The sequence below is a fragment of the Hippopotamus amphibius genome, chromosome 2 (assembly GCF_030028045.1).
Source record: "Hippopotamus amphibius kiboko isolate mHipAmp2 chromosome 2, mHipAmp2.hap2, whole genome shotgun sequence".
NCBI lineage: Eukaryota > Metazoa > Chordata > Mammalia > Artiodactyla > Hippopotamidae > Hippopotamus > Hippopotamus amphibius.
This window is the reverse complement of record NC_080187.1, coordinates 171,682,837-171,702,694: the sequence shown is the minus strand read 5'-3', so window position 1 is coordinate 171,702,694 and position 19,858 is coordinate 171,682,837. Positions and strand designations below refer to the sequence as shown.

The 19,858-nt window shown below is 50.3% G+C and overlaps 4 protein-coding genes across 11 annotated transcripts; 1 reads left to right on the top strand and 3 right to left on the bottom strand.

The window, feature by feature from the left end:
• Nucleotides 1-159: 159 nt before the first annotated feature.
• On the bottom strand, nucleotides 160-5,357 carry TM9SF1 (transmembrane 9 superfamily member 1). 2 transcript variants are annotated; one of them, XM_057721090.1, is made up of 6 exons: nucleotides 5,228-5,357; nucleotides 4,610-4,971; nucleotides 3,206-3,827; nucleotides 2,726-2,911; nucleotides 1,397-1,670; nucleotides 160-823 (listed from the first exon to the last, which is right to left on the bottom strand). In XM_057721090.1, exons 1-6 carry the CDS (start codon nucleotides 5,241-5,243, stop codon nucleotides 430-432), a joined length of 1,854 nt encoding a protein of 617 aa, XP_057577073.1. In that variant the 5' UTR covers nucleotides 5,244-5,357; the 3' UTR covers nucleotides 160-429. The 2 variants fall into 2 exon arrangements, with proteins under 2 accessions (XP_057577073.1, XP_057577074.1); XM_057721091.1 differs by lacking the exons at nucleotides 2,726-2,911; nucleotides 5,228-5,357 and having other exon boundaries at nucleotides 4,610-4,954.
• A 194-nt stretch (nucleotides 5,358-5,551) lies between these two features.
• On the top strand, nucleotides 5,552-12,712 carry TSSK4 (testis specific serine kinase 4). 5 transcript variants are annotated; one of them, XM_057721097.1, is made up of 5 exons: nucleotides 5,552-6,328; nucleotides 6,425-10,658; nucleotides 11,004-11,218; nucleotides 11,613-11,994; nucleotides 12,432-12,712. In XM_057721097.1, exons 2-5 carry the CDS (start codon nucleotides 10,437-10,439, stop codon nucleotides 12,612-12,614), a joined length of 1,002 nt encoding a protein of 333 aa, XP_057577080.1. In that variant the 5' UTR covers nucleotides 5,552-6,328; nucleotides 6,425-10,436; the 3' UTR covers nucleotides 12,615-12,712. The 5 variants fall into 5 exon arrangements, with proteins under 5 accessions (XP_057577080.1, XP_057577084.1, XP_057577082.1 ...); XM_057721101.1 differs by lacking the exon at nucleotides 6,425-10,658 and having other exon boundaries at nucleotides 5,552-6,008; XM_057721099.1 differs by having other exon boundaries at nucleotides 5,552-10,658; nucleotides 11,613-11,952.
• Nucleotides 12,713-13,621: 909 nt separating this feature from the next.
• On the bottom strand, nucleotides 13,622-17,281 carry CHMP4A (charged multivesicular body protein 4A). Its single transcript, XM_057721104.1, has 6 exons — nucleotides 17,100-17,281; nucleotides 15,611-15,760; nucleotides 15,352-15,529; nucleotides 14,654-14,768; nucleotides 14,353-14,488; nucleotides 13,622-13,934 (listed from the first exon to the last, which is right to left on the bottom strand). Exons 1-6 carry the CDS (start codon nucleotides 17,128-17,130, stop codon nucleotides 13,876-13,878), a joined length of 669 nt encoding a protein of 222 aa, XP_057577087.1. The 5' UTR covers nucleotides 17,131-17,281; the 3' UTR covers nucleotides 13,622-13,875.
• MDP1 (magnesium dependent phosphatase 1) lies at nucleotides 15,627-19,793 on the bottom strand. Of its 3 annotated transcripts, XR_009051251.1 has the most exons (7): nucleotides 19,028-19,793; nucleotides 18,849-18,909; nucleotides 18,665-18,775; nucleotides 18,227-18,334; nucleotides 18,043-18,128; nucleotides 17,706-17,865; nucleotides 15,627-15,760 (listed from the first exon to the last, which is right to left on the bottom strand). XR_009051251.1 is itself a non-coding variant. In XM_057721102.1 (6 exons), exons 1-6 carry the CDS (start codon nucleotides 19,062-19,064, stop codon nucleotides 17,774-17,776), a joined length of 495 nt encoding a protein of 164 aa, XP_057577085.1. In that variant the 5' UTR covers nucleotides 19,065-19,793; the 3' UTR covers nucleotides 17,655-17,773. The 3 variants fall into 3 exon arrangements, 2 of the variants coding, with proteins under 2 accessions (XP_057577085.1, XP_057577086.1); XM_057721102.1 differs by lacking the exon at nucleotides 15,627-15,760 and having other exon boundaries at nucleotides 17,655-17,865; XM_057721103.1 differs by lacking the exons at nucleotides 15,627-15,760; nucleotides 18,665-18,775 and having other exon boundaries at nucleotides 17,655-17,865.
• Nucleotides 19,794-19,858: the final 65 nt, after the last annotated feature.

Here is a 19,858-nt window from a genome sequence, read left to right as displayed (position 1 = left end):
CATGGCCCTAGTAATGTAGGTCCCCCAGCCTCAGTTCCCAAGCTCCGTGGAGAATTCGAGTTCCGTGCATTTCGCGGCGGACCCGGCTTCCTAGGTGACAGTGCCCTTAACGGCAGGGCACGAGGTCCTATATTCAGACCAAACCCTCCAACTACTGGATCCTTTTTCTTAATAAATTTTATTTTGGTATTGTAAAAATTAAAATCAGGACCAAAACTAAAGGCAACTTAAAAAGTTCAAATATATATTCCTTATATAATAGAGATTTTTAATTTCCAGGCCCTCTCTGGGGAAGAGAGGCCCAAAGGGCAAAGGGGAAGGCAACAAAACCATCACACAACTCCTTCACTCAATCGGAAGAGACGATGGTAGGAGATCAATGAGACATGAAGAAAGGGAAGGAAGAGCAATAGTTTTGCCACCCAAAACTCAGTCCATCTTGAGGTTAACATAGATATAACGGATGAACTTTAGGGAAGAAAAAAAGGAGATGGTGCCCAGCATGAGGAAGAAGACATATCCAGTGAGTAAGGAGTAACCAAAGAACTCTACTGTCTGTACCGCCCCTGACATGTTGGAGCGCCGGGCATAGTAGAAAACTGAGTAGAAGAAGATGAAGAGCCCAGTGGAGCCAACACTCAGCACAGATCGCCACCACCAGCGGTAATCCTCCCCAGACAACTGGAAGTAGGTGAGTGCGATGGAGATGCAAGCCCCCACACTCAGCAGGATGGCGAAGACGAAGAAGAGGATGCCATACAAAGTGTACTGCTCCCGACCCCATACTGTGGCAAAGATGTAGTACAGCTCCACAGAGATGGCACTGTGAAGAGAAGAGACGATACACAGCATTAAAAGGCTGTGCATTGCCAGCACAGTGGCCAGGCCAAAATCCAGCCACCACCCCTTCATGTTACTGGATCACTGTGGAGAGTGGGCCCTCTCCACTCGCTGCCCTGGAGTTCCTGGCTTGATGCGGATTCTTTTACTTATGATTAGCTGCTCTTATTTCAAGAACATCTTCTTTGGTAGGTTGAGAGCAGGGATCTTGTCCTATTTTCCACTGTATTTACCTGGCACTAAAAGGTACTCAACAAATTGAATGAGTAATCAAATGGGTGTTAAACCCCACGTGGTGTCACTAAAGTCAGAAACTAGGAAGATGGTAAAAGGAGCAGTGTCTCTGGAGAGCTTCACAACTGAGACACCCTCATATTTGAACTGATTCAAGCTCAGTCCTGGTTGCAGAAAGGAGGAACCATTTATAGTGATCTCCTAATGGTACAGTTGAACCAGGGATTATCACCAACACTGGTTAACGTACAGGGTGAGTAGGGAAGGGGAAAGTTAAGGACAGGATCCTGAGCGTGATGGCCATGGGATAAAGGGAGGATACCTGAAAGGCAGGAAGCCTCCGACAGTCATGTGGACGAGAGTAGACTTGTACCAGGGCTGGGGCGGGATTTCCCGAGCGATGTTCTTGGTGCGACACGGTGCATCAAAGGGGCTAGCGTTGTTCTTCCCGAAGATGCCTCCAATGACAGTGAGGGGAAAGCCCACCAGCAGCCAAACCGTCAGAAGCAGCAGGATGGTGGTAGCTGGCAGAGCCTGCGTTGAACCATTGGCCCAATGCACGGAGTTCACCACACTCCACGTCAGGAAGAAAGGCACTGCAGGGATGGGCCCCGAGAGGGAGGGTCAGCATCCCTGGGAGCACCCAATCAGACTGGACCTAAAGGGGTGAGGAGCGAAACATCCTGCTCCGGGGCTGACTCCACCCTTTCATGTCTTGTTCTTTGTTCCTTAGCTTACCAACACTCCCTCCCCTCCCCATTATCATTAAGGATCAAGGCAACCAGTTACATAATGATCTAAGAGGGACACAAATCCACCTGCCTCTGAGGGCCTGTCCTGCTGTGGCACTGGTGATTCCTAGCATGAGACATTCCTTTGTATTAAGGTCCTGTTTTCAGAAAGCCCTGGTTAAAATGTAAATGTGATGGAACAGAAATCAGACATTAACAATTGGAAACACAAAAGGTTCAGAATGCAAACTACTACTGCCTTTGAAAGGATAAGCTGTCTTGATAAGGCTAGAGTGGGGTAGCCCACTTCCAAAATTAAAAAAGGTTGGGAAGGGACTTCCCTGGTGGTCTAGTGGTTAAAATTCCGTGCTTCCAGCACAGGGGGCACAGGTTCAATCCCTGGTCAGGGAACTGGGATCCCATGTGCTGTGCACCGTGGCCAAAAAATAATAAATCAAAAAAAAAAAAGCTTGGGAAAAAAGGGGAGTGTCAAAAGATAAATTCAAGAGTGTTATTTCAGTAACCATTGAGAATACAGGCTCTCTAGAGTTTGACTGCCTAGATCCAAAACCTGATTCACTGCTTTTCAGGAGTATAATCTCAGGCAAGTTACCTAACCAGCCTGAAGTTCAATTTCCTCATCTGTAAAATGGGGACAATATTACCTACTTCATAAAGTTGGTGTGAGGAGTAAATGAGATGAAGACAAGTCAAGTGCTTATCACACTGCCTGGGACATTTTAAGTACTTAATCCTTTTTTACTATGCAAAAACCCTGCATTTTTGGTCTTCTGAATGGTTTTCTTAGTGTTTCTTTTACCTATTTTATTCCCTTAAAGCCTTACTCTGACTCTCATCTCAGGTTCCACGATGTGTTCTAAGTCCCTAAGCTGGCCCCACAGGGAAAGGGCGGTCCTCACCAGAGAAGAGACTGGTGGTGAGAAGGATGTTCCACACCCAGCGCTCGCCTCCGATCTGCCGGTAGAAGTGGCTGGACACGTAGCCAGAGATGCAGCAAGTCAGGGCGTACAGCAGGATGGCTGCTGAGTTAATGGCCCCGTGACGGTGCACATTGAACATGCCCAGCAGCGCCATGACAATAATGCCTGCAGGGTAGCAGTGGAAAGCCTGTTTAGGGCTCACCTATCCCTCTTACGGCAATTTTGGAGAAATCAGCCAGCCCCTTCTCCCAGACCCAGGGCTTCCATCTAAACAATATCCCCCAGTTCTGTTGTCCAGAAAACCCACAACAGAATATACACATCCTTGCTAGAGCCATCCCACCCCTTAGGTCTGCCCCTCACCTTGGACAGAAGAGATCTGTACATCTTTATCTGAACAAACCACCTTCTTAGTTCTACCCCTTGAGAGAAATCCCTGATTAATTTTTATCACCTCACCAGTGCCAAGCGCCAGGAACTGGGCACCCACACCAAGCACAGCACAGAGCAGACCACGATATGGAGGGAAGCGGAAGACATCTGTGTGGATAATTTTCCAGCCATTGTCGCCTTGATCAAAGTCATCACCAGAACCTCCAGAGGCTGTCTCCTCATCCAAGTTGTACCGAGCCAGGTCATTTCGAAGCACACGCATGAGAATGACAGCCACAAAACCCACCAGTAAAAACACAAGCACCATGGAATTGATGATGGACAACCAATGGATTTCTAGCGTTCGGGGAAAGAAACCACCATCATCACCACGGCGCCTGTCACTCCGACGCTCAACTGAAGTCTCAGACCAGCGCACACTGTAGGTGTGAGTGAGGCCTAGGAACTCATCAGGTCGTAACCCATCTAAACTGTGGGGCTTGACGTCCCGCACTGAGACATTGGCAAATATAATTCGATCTCTGTGGAATTCTAGGTGGAAGTCCAAATGGGTCCAGAGTCCTATCTTGTGGCTGTGAGGCAGGAAGCCACTCTCCTCCATGTAGCCCACAAAACCACGAATTGGCAAGTCGTCCACCACAAATTCAAAGTAGTATAGTTCTTCAATGGCCTGGCGCAGCTGTTCCACCTACAAAGAGCAAGTCAGGAGTCAGACAAGGCCTCCCCGGGCATTGGATTAGAGCAGGGTTTCAACCTCAGCACTAATGACATTTTGGGCTGGATAATTCTTTGTTGTGGGGGGCTGTCCTATAAATTGTAAGATGCTCCATCCCTGGCTTCTTCTCACTAGATGTCAGTAGTGTCCTCCAGTACTGACAATCAAAAACATCTCCAGATATTGCCAGATGTCTCTTGAGAGACAAAAGCCCCCTGTTGAGAACCACTGGGTAAATCCTAGTATGCTGGGATTCTCCAAAATGAGCAAGCATGACTTGACAGGATGAAGACCTAGAAGAAGAAGAGGGAGGTGCAGGAAGGTCTGGAGTAGACTAAGGAAAAGTGCTCTAAGACAGGAATTGCTGAAAAAAAAAGCATGATAGGGAAAATAAGGTAGAGTATCAAGGAGCCAGTTAAAAAAGCCAAGAGATAGGAATGGGGAAAAATGACTACGTAGGAGTGACACCTGGGACCTTGTTACCAACAGGGAAGCTTAGAGTAAGGAGCCCTGGACTCTGATGTTAACTCTGCGATCCATTATCCATGTAGTCTTGAAGAAGTTACTTCTGAGTAGGTATGTTTCTTCATCAACCAAATGCAAATACCACTACCTGCCCTGCCTGCCACCTGAGTTTGTAGTTAGAATCAAATCAGATCATTTCCATAAAAGTGCTTTCAAAACCATAAACGTGAGGTGCAGCTATCAGGACCTGGGAGGGAGGGCTAAGTTCCATTTAACGTGGAGAGGCTGACCTGCGTGGAACTGAGCTGCATGTGGCACAGAATTCTCTTCTCCACGTTCTCCCGAAAGCGTATCTCGTACAAAGACTCAGCCATCCGGTCCCCATCCAGCACTTCACCCAGGCTAAGGCTCTTGTGGCGTATCTTCTCAGGGCAGCAGACTGGAAGCTGATAGTAGTGGTAAGTCTCCTGAGGGTTGTGGTAAGGTCCCACTTTGTTGACATACAGAATGACGGGGTCGCCGGCCTTGTAGTGTGTCACGCCTTCCACCCCTGGCTCACGGCCTGTGCCCAGCAGCAGCAGCAGGAGTGGCAGCCACCGGCAGCTCCAACTTCGAGGGTGGCCTAGGACTGTCATCCTTAAGGCAGCGGGACCTGTTTGGGGGGAGTCCTGCGGTTATGGGAACCAGGGATCAAATGACGCCCCAGGTCGGGTTCTTTGAACTGAAGCCAATGGCTCCAATTCCTCCCCTTGGCTTTTCCGACCCTCCCGCAGGAGGCCACCTCCCCACCGCCACACCACACCATGTCTCTCTAGCTCGAACACTGGGCTCCATCTCTGCTCTGTAGTCCTCCTAACCTGGGGGTACCCCCTCCGGCAGCCCGCCTGTCCGGGCTCTCCCCCGCATACCCCAGCCCGTTTCCATGGCAACGTCACGCGGCCCCCGCAGCTCCGGGACCTTCCTGCCGCAGCCCCGGGTGCTCTCCTCGCGGGAAGGGCCGGCCGAGGCGGCGCCAGCGGCCTCTGCGGCCCCGCAGCCGCCCTTGCGCTCCTGCCGGGGTCTCCCCCAGAGCGGCGCGCTAGCGGGGGGCCTGGAGAGGGCTTGACAACCGACCTCCACGGGGCTGGCCGCCGCGGTGCCTGATCGCAGCGGCTGCGGCCGCACCGCGAAACCTCGCGCCCGGCTCCCTTCCTTGCCCCCGAGGAACTTCACACGGCTGCGGGTCCGGCCCACCCCCGGGGACCCCGCGAGGCTCTGCCGGCCCGTCGCCCGGCGTGAGCGGGCCCTCCCGGCGATCCGAAAGGCAGCTCGGGACACGTCAGTCTTCCCTCTTCCGCCTTCGCCCGCGGGGCCCTCCGCCCGGCGGAAAGCTCCTCTCCTGCGGCGTGGAGGGGCAGCGCCCCCACGGCCGAGGCCGCCCTGACGCTGCCGGGTCTCTCGTGGCGGGGCTGCGGTTGAGTCCTGGCTACGAGGACACAAACCCCCTTTCTGGATCAGCGTTGCCGCGGGTCCGGCCCCCTGTCCCTGGGAAGGTTGGGTTCTAAAAGCAGTGGCCGCCGCCCGCGCCCAGTGACTGCCGGGGACCCGCAGCCCGGGCTGCGGCTGTGCCCACACCTACCGGACACCCGAAGCGTTTGCCGGCCGAACCAGTGGGACTCGCCACCGACTGCTGAGGCCGAGCCCCGAAAGGTGGGTCAAGGCCCTCGGCCCGCGCGGGGGTCGCTGTGGTAGGACAGCAGAGGACACAGCCCATGCAAGGGTCCTGGAGTCGGATCTCACCTCACTGCTGCTCTGCCATCCGTCATGAATGGCCTCTCGCCAAAAAAATACGTAAATAAAACTGTCTTCCCGAGGCTGTACTGGGAGGCCTCCCTGATAGCATAGCGACTGTCCCGTGTCCGATGATAGGCAAGTCTGGGCCAGGTCTGGTGCAGAGGTACGCAAAGAGATCGGGTATTTGCTCTTTTACCCCGTGAATTCGGCAGCCTGACGGTTGTTGTTCATTGCAGGTAAAGAACCTTGAGATGCTTGCTTTGGTCTCTGTATTTTTATTCTTGTTTTATTAGTGTGTGTGTGTTTAAGCATCTCTTAATTTTGCATTGTAGATTATTCTGGAAAAGTTTATTCTGTCAAGGGATCTGCCATTAGGGAAATTCCTCTGGAAGTCAGACCGAGGGGCCGTGACTTCGTCTTGGCCACCTGGGAACAACTTAAGGTTTCCTTTCCTCGTGTAAAGAAAGCAGAAAATCTCAAGTGGTTTCTGGCTTGAAAAAATCCTTCATTTACTCACTTCTGCTCTTTCTGACCCAGCCCTTCTTCCCACAGGAAGTGAGGTTCCAGAAAGTAGGGTGTTGAGTTTTTTAGGCAATCAATGAATTTTGTAATTAGAAAAGTAACTTAGAGTGGCTTTGGAGTAATCTTTTAAGTGACAACCACTTGGTCTCTAAACCTGGGCCTCTTTCACAACTAACAGCGCCCCCGCCCCCCATCAGTGCCACCAAGCCTCCTCTGCTTTTCTCTCCAATATCTTCCAAATTGTCCTCCATGCTGCCTTGGTTCAGGCACCATCCCCTCACCTAAATTATCAGGACAGACACCTTGCTAGTCTCTTGGTCATCTCTCCCCTTGGATCCATTTTCCATACTGCTGCTGCAAGGTTTTTTTTTTTTTAAATCTTAAATATGTCCTATTTCTTGCAACAGTAGTTCTTTAAAAAAAAAAATTAATACAATTTTTAAAGGTAGCTTTCCGTGTAGTTATTACAAAATAATGGCTATGTTCTCCGTGTTGTGCAATACATCCTCGAGCCTATCTTACTCCCAAAAGTATGTACTTCCCACTCCCCCACCCCTATATTGCCCCCTCCCCCTCCTCACTGGTAGCCACTAGTTTGTTCTCTGTGTCTGTGAGTCTGTTTCTTTCTGTTAAATTCACTAGTTTGCAACAGTGGTTCTTAAATCTTGGTGTGCATCAGATTCAGCTAGAAACTTATCAAAAACATAGATACCTGGGTCCCACCAAATCAGGATCTTGGGGAAGGAGGTGACTGGGCATCAGTATTTTTTAACAAGCTCTGATTTTGATGCACACCAAAATTTAACCATGAGTACATAGGATAGAGTCAAAAAAAGCTTGGCATATTAGGACTCTCAGACCTGCATCTAAATTGCTTCTCCAGGTATGTTCCCCTCTGGAACCCTATCCTGTATTTAAATTGAAATCTTGAGTGTTATATTTTCTCAAGCCCACAAGCTTCATATAGTTCCTTCTAGCTAGACTGTTCAATCTACCATTCCCTACTTACCTGCCTGGAGACTTCTTTTGAACAGTGCAAATGCCACCTTCTCTGTAAAGCCTTCCCTTACATCTCCTGACAGGCTCTGTTTATAGAACTTTATTTCACCATACTTATTTTAACTTCTTATGTGTCTGTCTCCCTTGCTAATTGCTAACTCCTCATGGGAGGATTATAATTTATCCATCTTGGTATCCTCAGGACCTAGCAGTGCTTTTGTATGTAGTAGGCAGCTTAATACACATTCCTTGAATGAACTGGTTTACCTGCTGTACATGATGAGAACAGAGTTGCCACCAAGCTGCCTATCCAGGGGAGCAGAAGATAGATGGGGCTGGGTGGGCCTCCTTGCCACAGTGTGCCCTGGACATCTGTTCATCTTGAGAGACTGAGGATGTAGATCTGGTTTCCAGCAGGGCTTGGGAACAACCCTGCCAGCAGGATCAGGCTGTCAATAAATGGGAATTTACCAGTAGCCTATGGCATAATCTGCTGGGAGTTTTTGTTTCGTTTTGGAGGATGGAAGATAAAAGAAATCGGATTCTTCCCTTGTTATTTCCTCTGTGCCATGCACACCTCCTCCCCCCCGCCCCAACCCCATCTTAAATACAGATAAACCCTCTGACCACAACCTCTTGTCCTCTGTCTTTCCCACCAAACTTGTGCCATTTCACTGAGACCTGCAACCCCTCGCCCTGCCCTTTGGCTTTTTTTCCAGTTTGTCTTCCTAACCCAAGCAGCTTAGAGTCTGCATTCCATCATTTTAGCCACATTCTTGCCTGTGTTCTTGATGCCTCTCTCCCATTATCCTTTCACTGAAGCGGCTGAGTGAAACCTTAATCTTGGGTCAATTTGTCTGTTAATATTCAAGCACCTATATCCAGGATGCTAAAAGAATCTTAACACTATGATGTGTTAAGATTGTGTGTCCATAAGTTGTGTTTTCCAGTCTCAATTGGGCCCTCGATGCTGCCCAGTAATGCTTTTTCCAAATCAGCTCTTGTGTTCTCCACAAGCCTTTCTTCTCACATCTTTGACTTCATATCCCTTCTCTCATCAGTTGACCTCCCTTACAGCCTAGTGGGAGATGCAAGCAAGAAAAACAATTACAGACACTACGTTAGAGAAAGTATTGGAGCTGCGGGAGCACCCAGGAGGGAGGAACATCTAATTTGGGCCTGAGCAGTCAGTTAAAGCTTCCTTAAAACAGTTCATCAGCTAAGTCCTGAAGGGAGAGTAGGAGTTGCCAGAACAGAGGGAACAATGAAGGGAAAGCAGTTGTTTGCCTGGAGCATTGCATGTATGTTACAAGAGAAGATTGGAGAGGTAAGCAGGGTCCAATTTGAAGCCACATAAAAGAATTTGGACTTGATCCTAAAAAGAATGGGGAGGCACTGAATAGTTATGGGAATAAAATCAGATTTATTCCCTGCACTTCAGGGTGAAGACACTGAGGGGAGGGGAGCAGAAGGCTTGCTGGACTTAAGAAATGAGGGGTCTCGATGAGATCCTTAGGAGGATGTAAATGTCTGAGGAAATAAGGCCTGTAATAGAACTCTCAGGGTGTGATTAAGGGATGGATAGTGGGGGAGGCGCCAGTGGAACCTGAGAAATGACTAGAGGGATGGACGGAAAACTGTAGAGTTCAGGGTCATGGAAGGCAAGATAAGAATGCATTTCAAGGGGACTTCCCTGGTGGTCCAGTGGGTAAAATGCCACGCTCCCAATGCCGGGGGGCCCCGGGTTCGATCCCTCGTCAGGGGATTAGATCCTGCATGCCACAACTAAGAGTCCACATGCCGCAACAAATATCCCGCGTGCTGCTTAACTAAGACCTGGTGCAGCCAAAATAAATAAATAAATATTTTTTTTAAAAAAGAAAGAATGCATTTCAAGGTTAAGAGGAGTCTCCATCCCCACCCCGTAAATCTGAGTGATCCTTGTAACCAACCATCTTTATGCATATAAAGGTATGGAATTGATGCTTTGTGATTTTGGAGCCTAAGACTCAATTGGTCATGCAGCTTCTTTTTTTTTTTTTCTCTCTTGAAATTTGGTGCAAACGATGTGAGGGAGCTTGGGCTAATCTACTGAATAATAAGATCATACGCAGAAACACACCAGCCCAGCTGAGATGATGCCACCAGATGAACTACCCAACTGAGTCCAGCTCAGTTTGTCCAAAAAAAAAGGTTGTTTTAAGCCACCACCATCACCCCCTAAAAAGAATACATTTTAAAGTTAGATTCCTTACAGCATGCTTCTACAGTACCTTGTGATTCTCTGTAATATTCTTACACTCAGGTTTTTCTCATGCTGGATTATGCATGCTAGCAGCATAGGGTCTCTATTTGCCATATTGGTTATTTCCTCCCAGGACTCCACACACTGCCTGGCACACAGCAGGTGCTCAACAAACATGATTGGTTGAAAGGACCAGATCATGGAGCGAGATTATAAAGGTGCCTCCCGCAATGAATATGTTCCAAACCGCATTTCCTTCTCAAGCCTTGTGGCCAATGGTGGATAGAGGTGAATTATGATGTGTGTGGAACATGGGACCTTGGGGAGTTCCGTAACCAAGAGGAGAAAGAAGTAACAACAGCCAGTGGAGACAAAAAGAACTGCTCCTCCCTTCTTCCCTCTCCAAGTTCCTAGCGGAGAGCTGAGCCCAGCATCCCAGACTTGTGTGACTACACAGGCAAGCTTTTGGAGACTAACTTCACTTTGGTACCCTAGCCTTCAGCGCCTTAAGGTGTTGGCTTTCTGAGCAGGCGGGAGGCTTTTAAGTAGCAAAGCTTGCTGTCAGCAAGCCCTACACCATGGGGAAGGGAGACACCTTGGAAGCACCACCCACCTCGGCCTACCGCTCTGTCATGGAGGAGTATGGTTACGAAGTGGGCAAAGTCATTGGCAATGGCTCCTATGGGACAGTGTATGAGGCTTACTACACAAAGCAGAAGGTCATGGTGGCTGTCAAGATCATCTCAAAGAAGAAGGCCTCTGAGGACTATCTTAACAAGTTCCTGCCCCGTGAGATACAGGTTGGAAAGGGGGCTAGAAGAGGGCTGGTACCAAGCTGCTTAAGGCTTCTCACAAGGGGTCTGGTTAGGAGGGGGTGGAGCCAGAAACCCCTACACCACAACTGAATGACTCACTAGGCAGCTAGGAAAATTACTTGATGTAAATTTAGCTTCTTTCTACCTCACCTCCAGACCTTCAGAAAGTAAAAGTGCAAAGCATAGGGTTTGTCCATAGGCCACCAGCCCTCTGGGGTTTGATTCTGTTGCAAAATTCTAAGAAAGTAGCAGTGGGAGAGTAGGAGAGGGCTGGGAGTGCAGCCAGGGTGCTCCCTGCCTGGGTTTGATGGGTCCCTCTTCCGGGGCCAGGTAATGAAGGTCCTGCGGCACAAGTATCTCATCAACTTCTATCAGGCCATCGAGACCACATCCCGAGTGTACGTCATTCTGGAGCTGGCTCAGGGTGGTGACGTCCTTGAGTGGATCCAGCGCTATGGGGCCTGCTCTGAGCCCCTTGCTGGCAAGTGGTTCTCCCAGATGACCCTGGGCATCGCCTACCTGCACAGCAAGGGCATCGTGCACCGGTGAGGGCACTGCCACCCGGACTGGGGCCTTCGTGCTCTCAAGGGGGTTTTATGCACGTCTCCCATTTTCTACCCTCTTTTTTCCTCCCTTGACCTCCCTCCTCAGTACCTAGACCCATTCATCCACTTTATTTTAATCGTGTGGTCAAGAACATTTATTAAGTACCCACTGTGAGCAGAGCATTTTATGAAAAGCAATGGTGAGCTCCGAGTGGTCCTCAGGTACCATCCTCTCTCCCTTTGGGCTCTGCTCACAAGTCCATGACTTTCCTTCTTCTCTGCCCCGTGTCCTCATAATGGCATCTCTCTCCCTCTTTGCCTTTCCTTATCTCTAGCCTCTGACCCCTGGCCCTTCAGCTCCCAGTCTAATACTAAGCCCTCTCCTGACCCCCAGCCTTTCTGCTGCTGGTAGGGACTTAAAGTTGGAGAACCTGTTGCTGGACAAGCGGGAGAATGTGAAGATATCGGACTTTGGTTTTGCCAAGATGGTGCCTTCTAACCAATCTGCGCGGAGTAGCCCTTCCTACCGCCAAGCGAACTGCTTTAGCCACCTCAGCCAGACCTACTGTGGCAGCTTTGCTTATGCCTGCCCGGAGATCTTGCTAGGCCTGCCCTACAACCCTTTCCTGTCTGACACCTGGAGCATGGGCGTCATCCTCTACACTCTAGTGATCGCCCGTCTGCCCTTCGATGACACCAATCTCAAGAGGCTGCTGAGAGAGACTCAGAAGGAGGTCACTTTTCCACCTAACTATGCCATCTCCCAGGAGTGCAAGGTGCTGGCTCCCCCAGGAGGGCTGAGGCCTCAGGATGACCCGCAGGGTGGGAATACCCAACCTAGACCTCCCAACCCTGGGGAAGTCTTCCCCCATACCAGAGCCATCTCACACCCTTGCCCTGCCCTAGAATAGTTGGGAGGGCTTAAAGGGCCAACCCCTGGGCTGGCACCTGGGAGGTGAGTGATAAGTAGGTTTTAGTCTCTGTCTCTTTAGGCCAGAAGGGGATTCTGCAAGGATTCCCCTCACGGTTCCCCTCAAGGTGTTGGCTTTCTGAGCAGACAGGAAGCGTTTAAGGGTTAAAGTCAGGACGATACTCCCTTTCACCAAAGTGGTGTGATGGGCTATCCTGCTTCTTTCTTAGGTCCAGCTGCTCATTGCCTGTGTGGCACAATGGGGGGCCAGCTCAGCCAAGACCTCTCTCTCCCCTGCCCTAGAACCTGGTCCTCCAGACGCTACGCCAAGCCACCAAGCGTGCCACCATCCTGGACATCATCAAGGATCCCTGGGTGCTCAAGTTCCAGCCTGAGCAACCCACCCATGAGATCAGGCTGCTCGAGGCCATGTGCCAGCCCCCCAGCACCACTAATCATCACCAATCCTTGGGAATCAGTACCTGAAAGTGGCAGAGGAGGGGGCTGAAAGGGGAGCAGAGCAGGAGGGTCTTGGGCTAAAAATCTTTTATACCAAAAATAAATCTAATTCTGTTTTCGTTTCATCAGCTAGAGTCACATTCTTTCCTCAGGGGAACCTTAGCAGGGAACACTGCTGAGGGTGAGGTGGGTTTCCACCCAGAGCCTGTAACCAGTCATCTTCACATCGTTTAAGTTCACGTTGTAACTTACGATGTAGCTCATATGTGGCGCATAGGTGGGTGGGTTGGGCATGCTCAGAGGAACACCTGCTTTGGGGAAGCTTCATTATTCTGGTTGAGTACATGCTCACTATTGTACATCTACACACTTTAAATGTTCAAGTAGTGGGGTAGAGGTTGCTCTACCCTGACTGCTCTGCTTGGCCACAGCTCTGCCTATCTGTAGTCCAAAGGGACGGCATTGTTCGTTCTTTTGGAAACGGGTATCAGAAGGTGTATGATATCTTGGTTTCCTCCTCCTCCAAATGCCACCTTACCACTGCTGAATCAATCCTGGTGAGTCATGGTCCCTCATTATTGCTCCTACACATGGAAGTGACAGTTCAAGCCTATTAACTTTGTGTTCCAAAGAAAGGAAACCTATGTGCCCCCTTATCCCTGTATTTCTCCTTTCCTATCCTTGAAAATGGGCTTTGTAGAAGGAAAATGGCCGGTAAATCATGGGGCTTTTTTGACAGAGGCACAATTGGGTGAAAAGTGATGAGGGAAGATTCAGGGACAGCTCCACCTCGTTCTGGGATAAATAATAGATGGCAGTTTCCTCACCCTCAGTACCAGGCAACTCTAGGACAAACCAGCTTGAGAGATGGAACAGTATCTACCTGGAACAAAGCAGGTTAAGATACTGGAGGCTCCCATTTGTTCTACGCTCCAACTCCCCTTCACTACTCTCATGACTACTCATTTCCTGAAACAGCTCCAAGGACCAGGAGACGAGTTTCAGTTGTAGACAAGGCAGTATAAGCACTGGGGTTCCATCTGCCCAATTTTATTGCAAATGAGGCACTGTAACTGCTATCAAAGGGAGCCCGGGGGCTCCTCCTGCACCAAGATCCTTCTTCAGGGTTGAGCCAGGAATGGGAAGGCAACAGACCCTTTTCTCAGGCAGGGTCACACTACCATCCTCAGCTGGACCTCCCAACAAGGCCATGTTCCTTTAGCTCAGCACTTGGCACTTAAGGAAAAGAGAACAACGAAGGCAGCATCAGGTAGACAGCCCAGACTCATCAGGACACCCACTCAGCCAACTGCTTTAGTTCTTCTTCATCTTCACCCGCTTTGGGAGCTTTGGGAACAAGGAAACCCAGAGAAAGAAGGGAGTGTTAGGCCTCAGCAACTTCCAACCATCCCCTCCTATAACACTCAGAGCCTGTGGAATGCTCTCTCCCAGCAAAGAACCTAAGGATATGGTCTTGCTTGCTGGGCTGCTGCTAATTCCCACAGCACCTTTGTGCAAATCAGAGGAAGGTGCCACTTTCTCCCAGCATTTACAGCCCTAAACCAGAGGACATAGTGAAGCACAGGCCAGATTTGAGTCCCCACTCCCCCTCAGCCAGGTGCCCTTATGCAGTCAACAACCTGTGCAACTGCAGCAGCAACCCTCTCTGCCTGGATCCTTTCAGACAGGATGGATAAGGAATAATTTTTACCCATATCTATCCCACCCTCTCAAGTCCTTGAGATGACAGAACAGCTCTGGGTACCTGGCCCTGCAGGCAGATGTGTAGAGGGTACACTGGGCAGTGTGACTGGGGGTTCCTCTTCCTTTTCGCCCACATGTAACAATTCTCGGGCCAATTCCTCCTGCTCCAGCTCCTCTAGTTCCTCCAGCAGTTCATCCTGGATATGGGATGACAAGACCACTCAAGACAAAAGAAAATTCTACTTCCAAAAACATACCACTTTTGGAGTTTCCCCGAACCCTGCCCCACAATTCTCTTGGGCATTCCTTCTGGCTGGTCCCATGCCTTCTCCAATATTCCTTGACCCTTCACTCCCAATCACCTCATCCACATCGTCTCCAAAGCCCACTGGCCGAGAAATGGCATCTGAGATCTGCTGGGCCACCTCCTGTTGTTCTGTGATATCAGCCATCAGTTCATCCACCTTGTCAATGTCCCTGAGAACAAGATACATAGCCCCCAAATCAGGTGACAACCCCCCTGACTTTTCAATTCACATGAATGAAGACCCTCCTGCCTGTGGCTTTAGATGGACAAATCCATGGCTACCAGGTAAAAGAGATCCCTGGAAAAGTGTAAAGAGGCAAATCTGGGCTAAGAAATGACAAGAAGCCACACTGGGGAGGACTGGTTACACTCTCTTCTGTGAAGGATCTTTAAAAGTGAGAAAAACTAGGAACTCTCTGGCAGCCCAGTGGTTAGGACTCAGAGCTTTCACTGCCAGGGGCCTGGGTTCAATCGCTGGTTGGGGAACTAAGATCCCACAAGCCACGCAGTACAGCCAAAAAACCCACAAAAACCAAAACAAAACAAAAGAGGAGGAAAATCATCTTTCCTCCCTAGAATGCCCCAGCCAGCAAAGAGATCGTCTTGCAACAAGCAAGGAGGCTGGCAGGGGTCTAGCCATCACAGGCATTGTTACTACAAATTCACATCTGGAGAGGTTTTAAGGGTCACAGTACAATAGCAAACTACTCTCCCCAGTGCCTGGGCCCCCTCCTCCCCTCCCCCCATACCCACATGTCCTGGTAGGCCTTCTTCATGCCTTGGGAAGCAAGCTCCATGGTACGAAGCACTTCTGCATTGGTGGTGGCATTCTCAATGGCCTCACGCTGAAACTCCAGGGTGGATAATGTCCCGTCGGTTTGTGCCAGCTGCTGTTCCAACCTTTTCTTCCTTCGCAAAGCCTGTAGGGCGGCTGATCCAACCCATACCCTGTACATCAGAGCCAGAAGCCCTGGCTTTCCCTCCCTGGTGGTGCCTTTCTCTCCCCCATTACCTCTTTTATTCTTGGTCCCATGCTTCTTGGCAGTTTGTAGCTCCTGTTCAATCTTCTGCTCCAGAAATTCCTGTTTCTTGATCAATATCTTCTCTGTCTCCTTCAGTTTCTGTATTGCCTCTTCAGGAGTTGGCCCCCTCTCCTTCTTCCCTGGAGTCCAATGGAGCAGCCCACATTGTATGAAGAAAAATATTAGCCACTGATTTTTGAGTGCATAGTATGTGCTAGGCACCTGACTTATTCTTAATCCCCAAACGATTTTCTACAAAGAATGTACTATCTCCACTTTACAAATGTGAAAACAGGCACAAAGAGGTTAACATTTTGGTCTAAAATCACAACTACTGTAGTAAGAAACTGCAAAGGAATTGAAATGTGGCAGTATGACTTCCAAAGCCAATATCCTTTTGCTTTCCTAGCTACCTTTCAAGTCATCTTCAGTCTTTTTTTTTAACAGACTTTATTTTTTTAGAGCAGTTTTGGGTTCACAACAGGGTGAAAGGTACAAAGACTTCCCACTTACCACCTGCACCCACACATGCATAGCCTCCTCATTACCATGTTCCCACCAGAGTTCAATCACTTTTTATAATCACTGTTCCGCTTGCTATCCTAGGAAATACCAAAGGTCCTGACAACACAGGATCAAATGTAATGAAGTAGAGTGGCTAGAGAAAAAAAAAAAATCTTAATTTTTCCCTTCATCTCCTGCACTTCTAACAGACATTGAAAAAAAAAAAATCTGAAGGCCCTAGCCTGCTGAATATCCTTCCATACTCTCCACTGCCTACAGGATAAAATCCAAAAAACTTTTTTAACAAGACACACAGGGTCCTTCACCATCTGGCCCTCATTTACCTCTCTATCCATACTTCTACTTTCCTCTTCCTTCAGCAGACACCCACACACACACACCCCTACACATGTATGCACTCACACTTACAGGGCAGCCAAAACTTGTCTTTTCTCTAAATATACCATACTTTTCCCTGCCTCTGTTTCGCACTGTTACCTCTTCCTGGAGAACCTCAACCCATCTGGCATACTTCTAGCCTTCTGGATCACCACCCACCATGCCTGCTTCTTCTGTGGGCCTCTGGTTTTGAGGAAAGTCATCACGGAGTTGCCACACTACACTGTAAATGCCAGATTTTGCTGGTCTTCCCCCACCACAGGGGAGCTCATGAGGGCTGTCTTTCCTGGGTCACCTCAGATTGCCTCCGGCTCAGCATAAAGGAAGCACCAGTGTTTTGGAGAAGACACAGCTGCCACGCCCTCCACTCGCGCCCCCTCCCGGGCCTCGAGCTCTTCCCTCGGCGGTGGGGGAAAGGCAGGCAGCTGGAGCCAGGCGCCCTGATAAGGCGGCGCCTCCTGGCCCGGGCGAAGGCCTTGCTGGGCCATCGGGGTTTATCCGGACAGCGTCTCCTGGCTCTCCCCCCCCGCCCCCTGCGGCCAGCACCTCCCGGGCACCAGTTTCGCCCGGGCTCACCCCTCCCGAAGAGCCGGCCGAACCCACTCATCGCGACCCTCGCCACTCCCGCCTCCGCCCTACGGCTTCCCGTGCGCTTCCGCCTTGCTCCCGGGAGGGTGCACTGCTCATCACGACGAGACCGGCCTCGGCCACTCCCTCCTCCGGGCACCGCGGCGACGTCATCAACAAACGCCGGCGAGATCGCCGCTATCACACGTGACCCGACACACCAGCCGCAAACCCACGCGCTCCTCTTAAAGCGGCCGCTTCGTTTCCCACTAGATAAAAAGGTCGCCTCATTCCCCCACCCCCAAACAAAGTCTTTGTTTCCTGCAAGGAAACGTGCAGGGTAATGAACCCACTACTTGGGGCCAGTGTAAGAGTTCTTCATGCCCCTGACAGCTCAGGAGACGGGTGCGGATAGGGAGAGCACAGGGGATCACAGTCTTGGGTTTGCCACAAGATTATAAGGCAGAACCTGATGCAGTCTAATATTTCACAAACTGGTATTGGCACCTCCAGATGGCCCACCCCGCGTCACACGCTATAAAAACAGAAACAACCCACATTGAGTAAGATCTCTTCTGCCACATACAAATACACTTTAATAATTTACAAATGCACCTGAAAATGCCCTCCTGATTTCCTTTCAGTTCTATGCCTTAAATGAGGCTCATCCACAGGACTGCACCTCAGTGTCCAGCTTGGGCCTTTGCAAATGTCTCTAATCCTTGAGTTAGGGTCTGAAGGCTCATTCCATTCTGGACACGAACACAGGTAACACCTAGAAAGAAAAGAAGTCACATTTCAGTCAGGTCTTCAGGGCTCTGTATTATGACTCTCACCTTTTTGGGGTGTCACCTGCATGCAAACTATCCATCCTGTACATATCTACCTAAGCCCTTCCCTCTTAGGAACCCTTTCTCCCCACTCCCAAATGGCCATCCTCACCACTCCGTACCCAGTTTGCTGACGTCAACAATATTCCGCTTCTCATCATCAAAGAAGATCATCTGGGAGAAAGGAACTCCAGTCTTCCGCTGCAACCTGTGCAAGACACGGTTGGGGGTAACCACACTAGCTTCTTAGCTCCTCCAGCCTCTCTGGTCCGCTCTCTCCCTGCTTCTCCCCTTATCTCTGCGTACCTCTCAAAGTGTGTGACCTTGCTGCCTGGATAGATTTCCCGATGAACAAAGTATCTGACAAGGTCAAAGAGCCCCAGTAGCTGGTTGGCCCCTTCAACCTCACCAGTCCTGCAAAAAGGTGTAGTCGATGGGATCAGGAGAGTGCGGGGCCAAGGCTGCAAGTGAAGTTATGTATAATCAGGGGGAAATCAACTTGCTGTTCTTCCGGTATGGGTAGGCATCCTTGGCCCTGATTCAATTCCATATCCTCCCTGTCTGACACAGGTGGGACTGAGCCAATGTTTATTAAACAACATGCACAGGAGAGGGTACAATTCGAAAAATATACAAATACCTGCAGATTTGCACCGCCTAAATTTTTGCAGGCATGGGGTTACACGGGAAGTCTCCTCATGCATGCATCTCTCAGCATTAAACCAACACAGCCGCTCTTCTTACCGTGAAGCGGCCGCGACGGGCACCCCCAGGCTCTGCAATCTTTCCAGGACCTCAGGCACCTCTGGGTACAGTCGGACGGTCTGGCCCCGCCTATCTCGTATAGTTCCATTACTGGAGAGAGCGAGAGTGCGCTCAGCTCCCGCGGAGCCCCGCCTGGCTCCAGGCCTCCCCAGCCCTGCCTCACCTGCTCTTGTGGAACGGGGGGTCTACGTGCGTGTCCACCCAGAACGGCCAGAGTGTGTAATCTGCGAGAGGAAGGAGGGGAAAAATCTCAGACTGGGCGGGCGCAGGGCCTCGAGAGCAGCAACTGGGGTCTGGAAAAAGACTATGTCCTACGACGCTCTTCCCAATCCAATCCCTCACCCAGATCGAAGACTACGAGCTTTGGGAGCCGCTCCATGGCCCGCTTCCGCAGGCTGCGCGCACGCAGGAGGGCCTTTCTCCCGCGGCTCCGAGCCAGCTCCGCGGGCCTTAGAGAAGCGGCGACTAGAGTGTCGCCAACCTGGGCTGGGAAGGTCGGCCCCAAGACCGCGCAAGAGCGCCTTCTGGTGGTGGAAAGGGGAAGGACCGCAGCATAGTGCCAATACGACCGCCTAGAGGACCGCAGTGGCCCTCCAAGTCTCGCCAAGGGATTTCCTTCCCTTGCTCCTCTACCCGCACCGGGCCTCGCCAGCTTCTACTGAATTAGAGTCAAGGAAGGGAAGCCCTTTTTCCGGCACCCATCTCTCATCTCACCGAGTCCTAAAGTGACCCATCAAAGCCTGTCACTCCACACTCATCCTTTCTCCCTATCAGCCTCTCCACCACATAGAACCTAGAGTCCTCAGCAGTATTCCAGCCATAAAGGTATGTAGTGTCAGCTAAGCTCTTGAGACCTTTCTAGAACCAGGCTCAAATGTATAGTAGGGTCACAACCAAGGAGAATTCACTCTACTGGTTTCTACCACCCACATCAGTAGTATGCTGATAGACATGTAGTAACCATATGGGGAGAAGGACTGATTTGTATTGTTTGTCATTTTCTGTAAGTATTCCTACCATGGCCAATTTCAAGCTACCAACATGTAGTCACTTAATATGGGGTTGGGAAAGATACCAACAATTAGCTCTGGAGGGGGTAAGAGCTGGCTCCAGCATACCTCAGAGTCTGAGAACCCCTCTAAGGGGTTCTTCCATTGTCCTATTGCTCAGCCT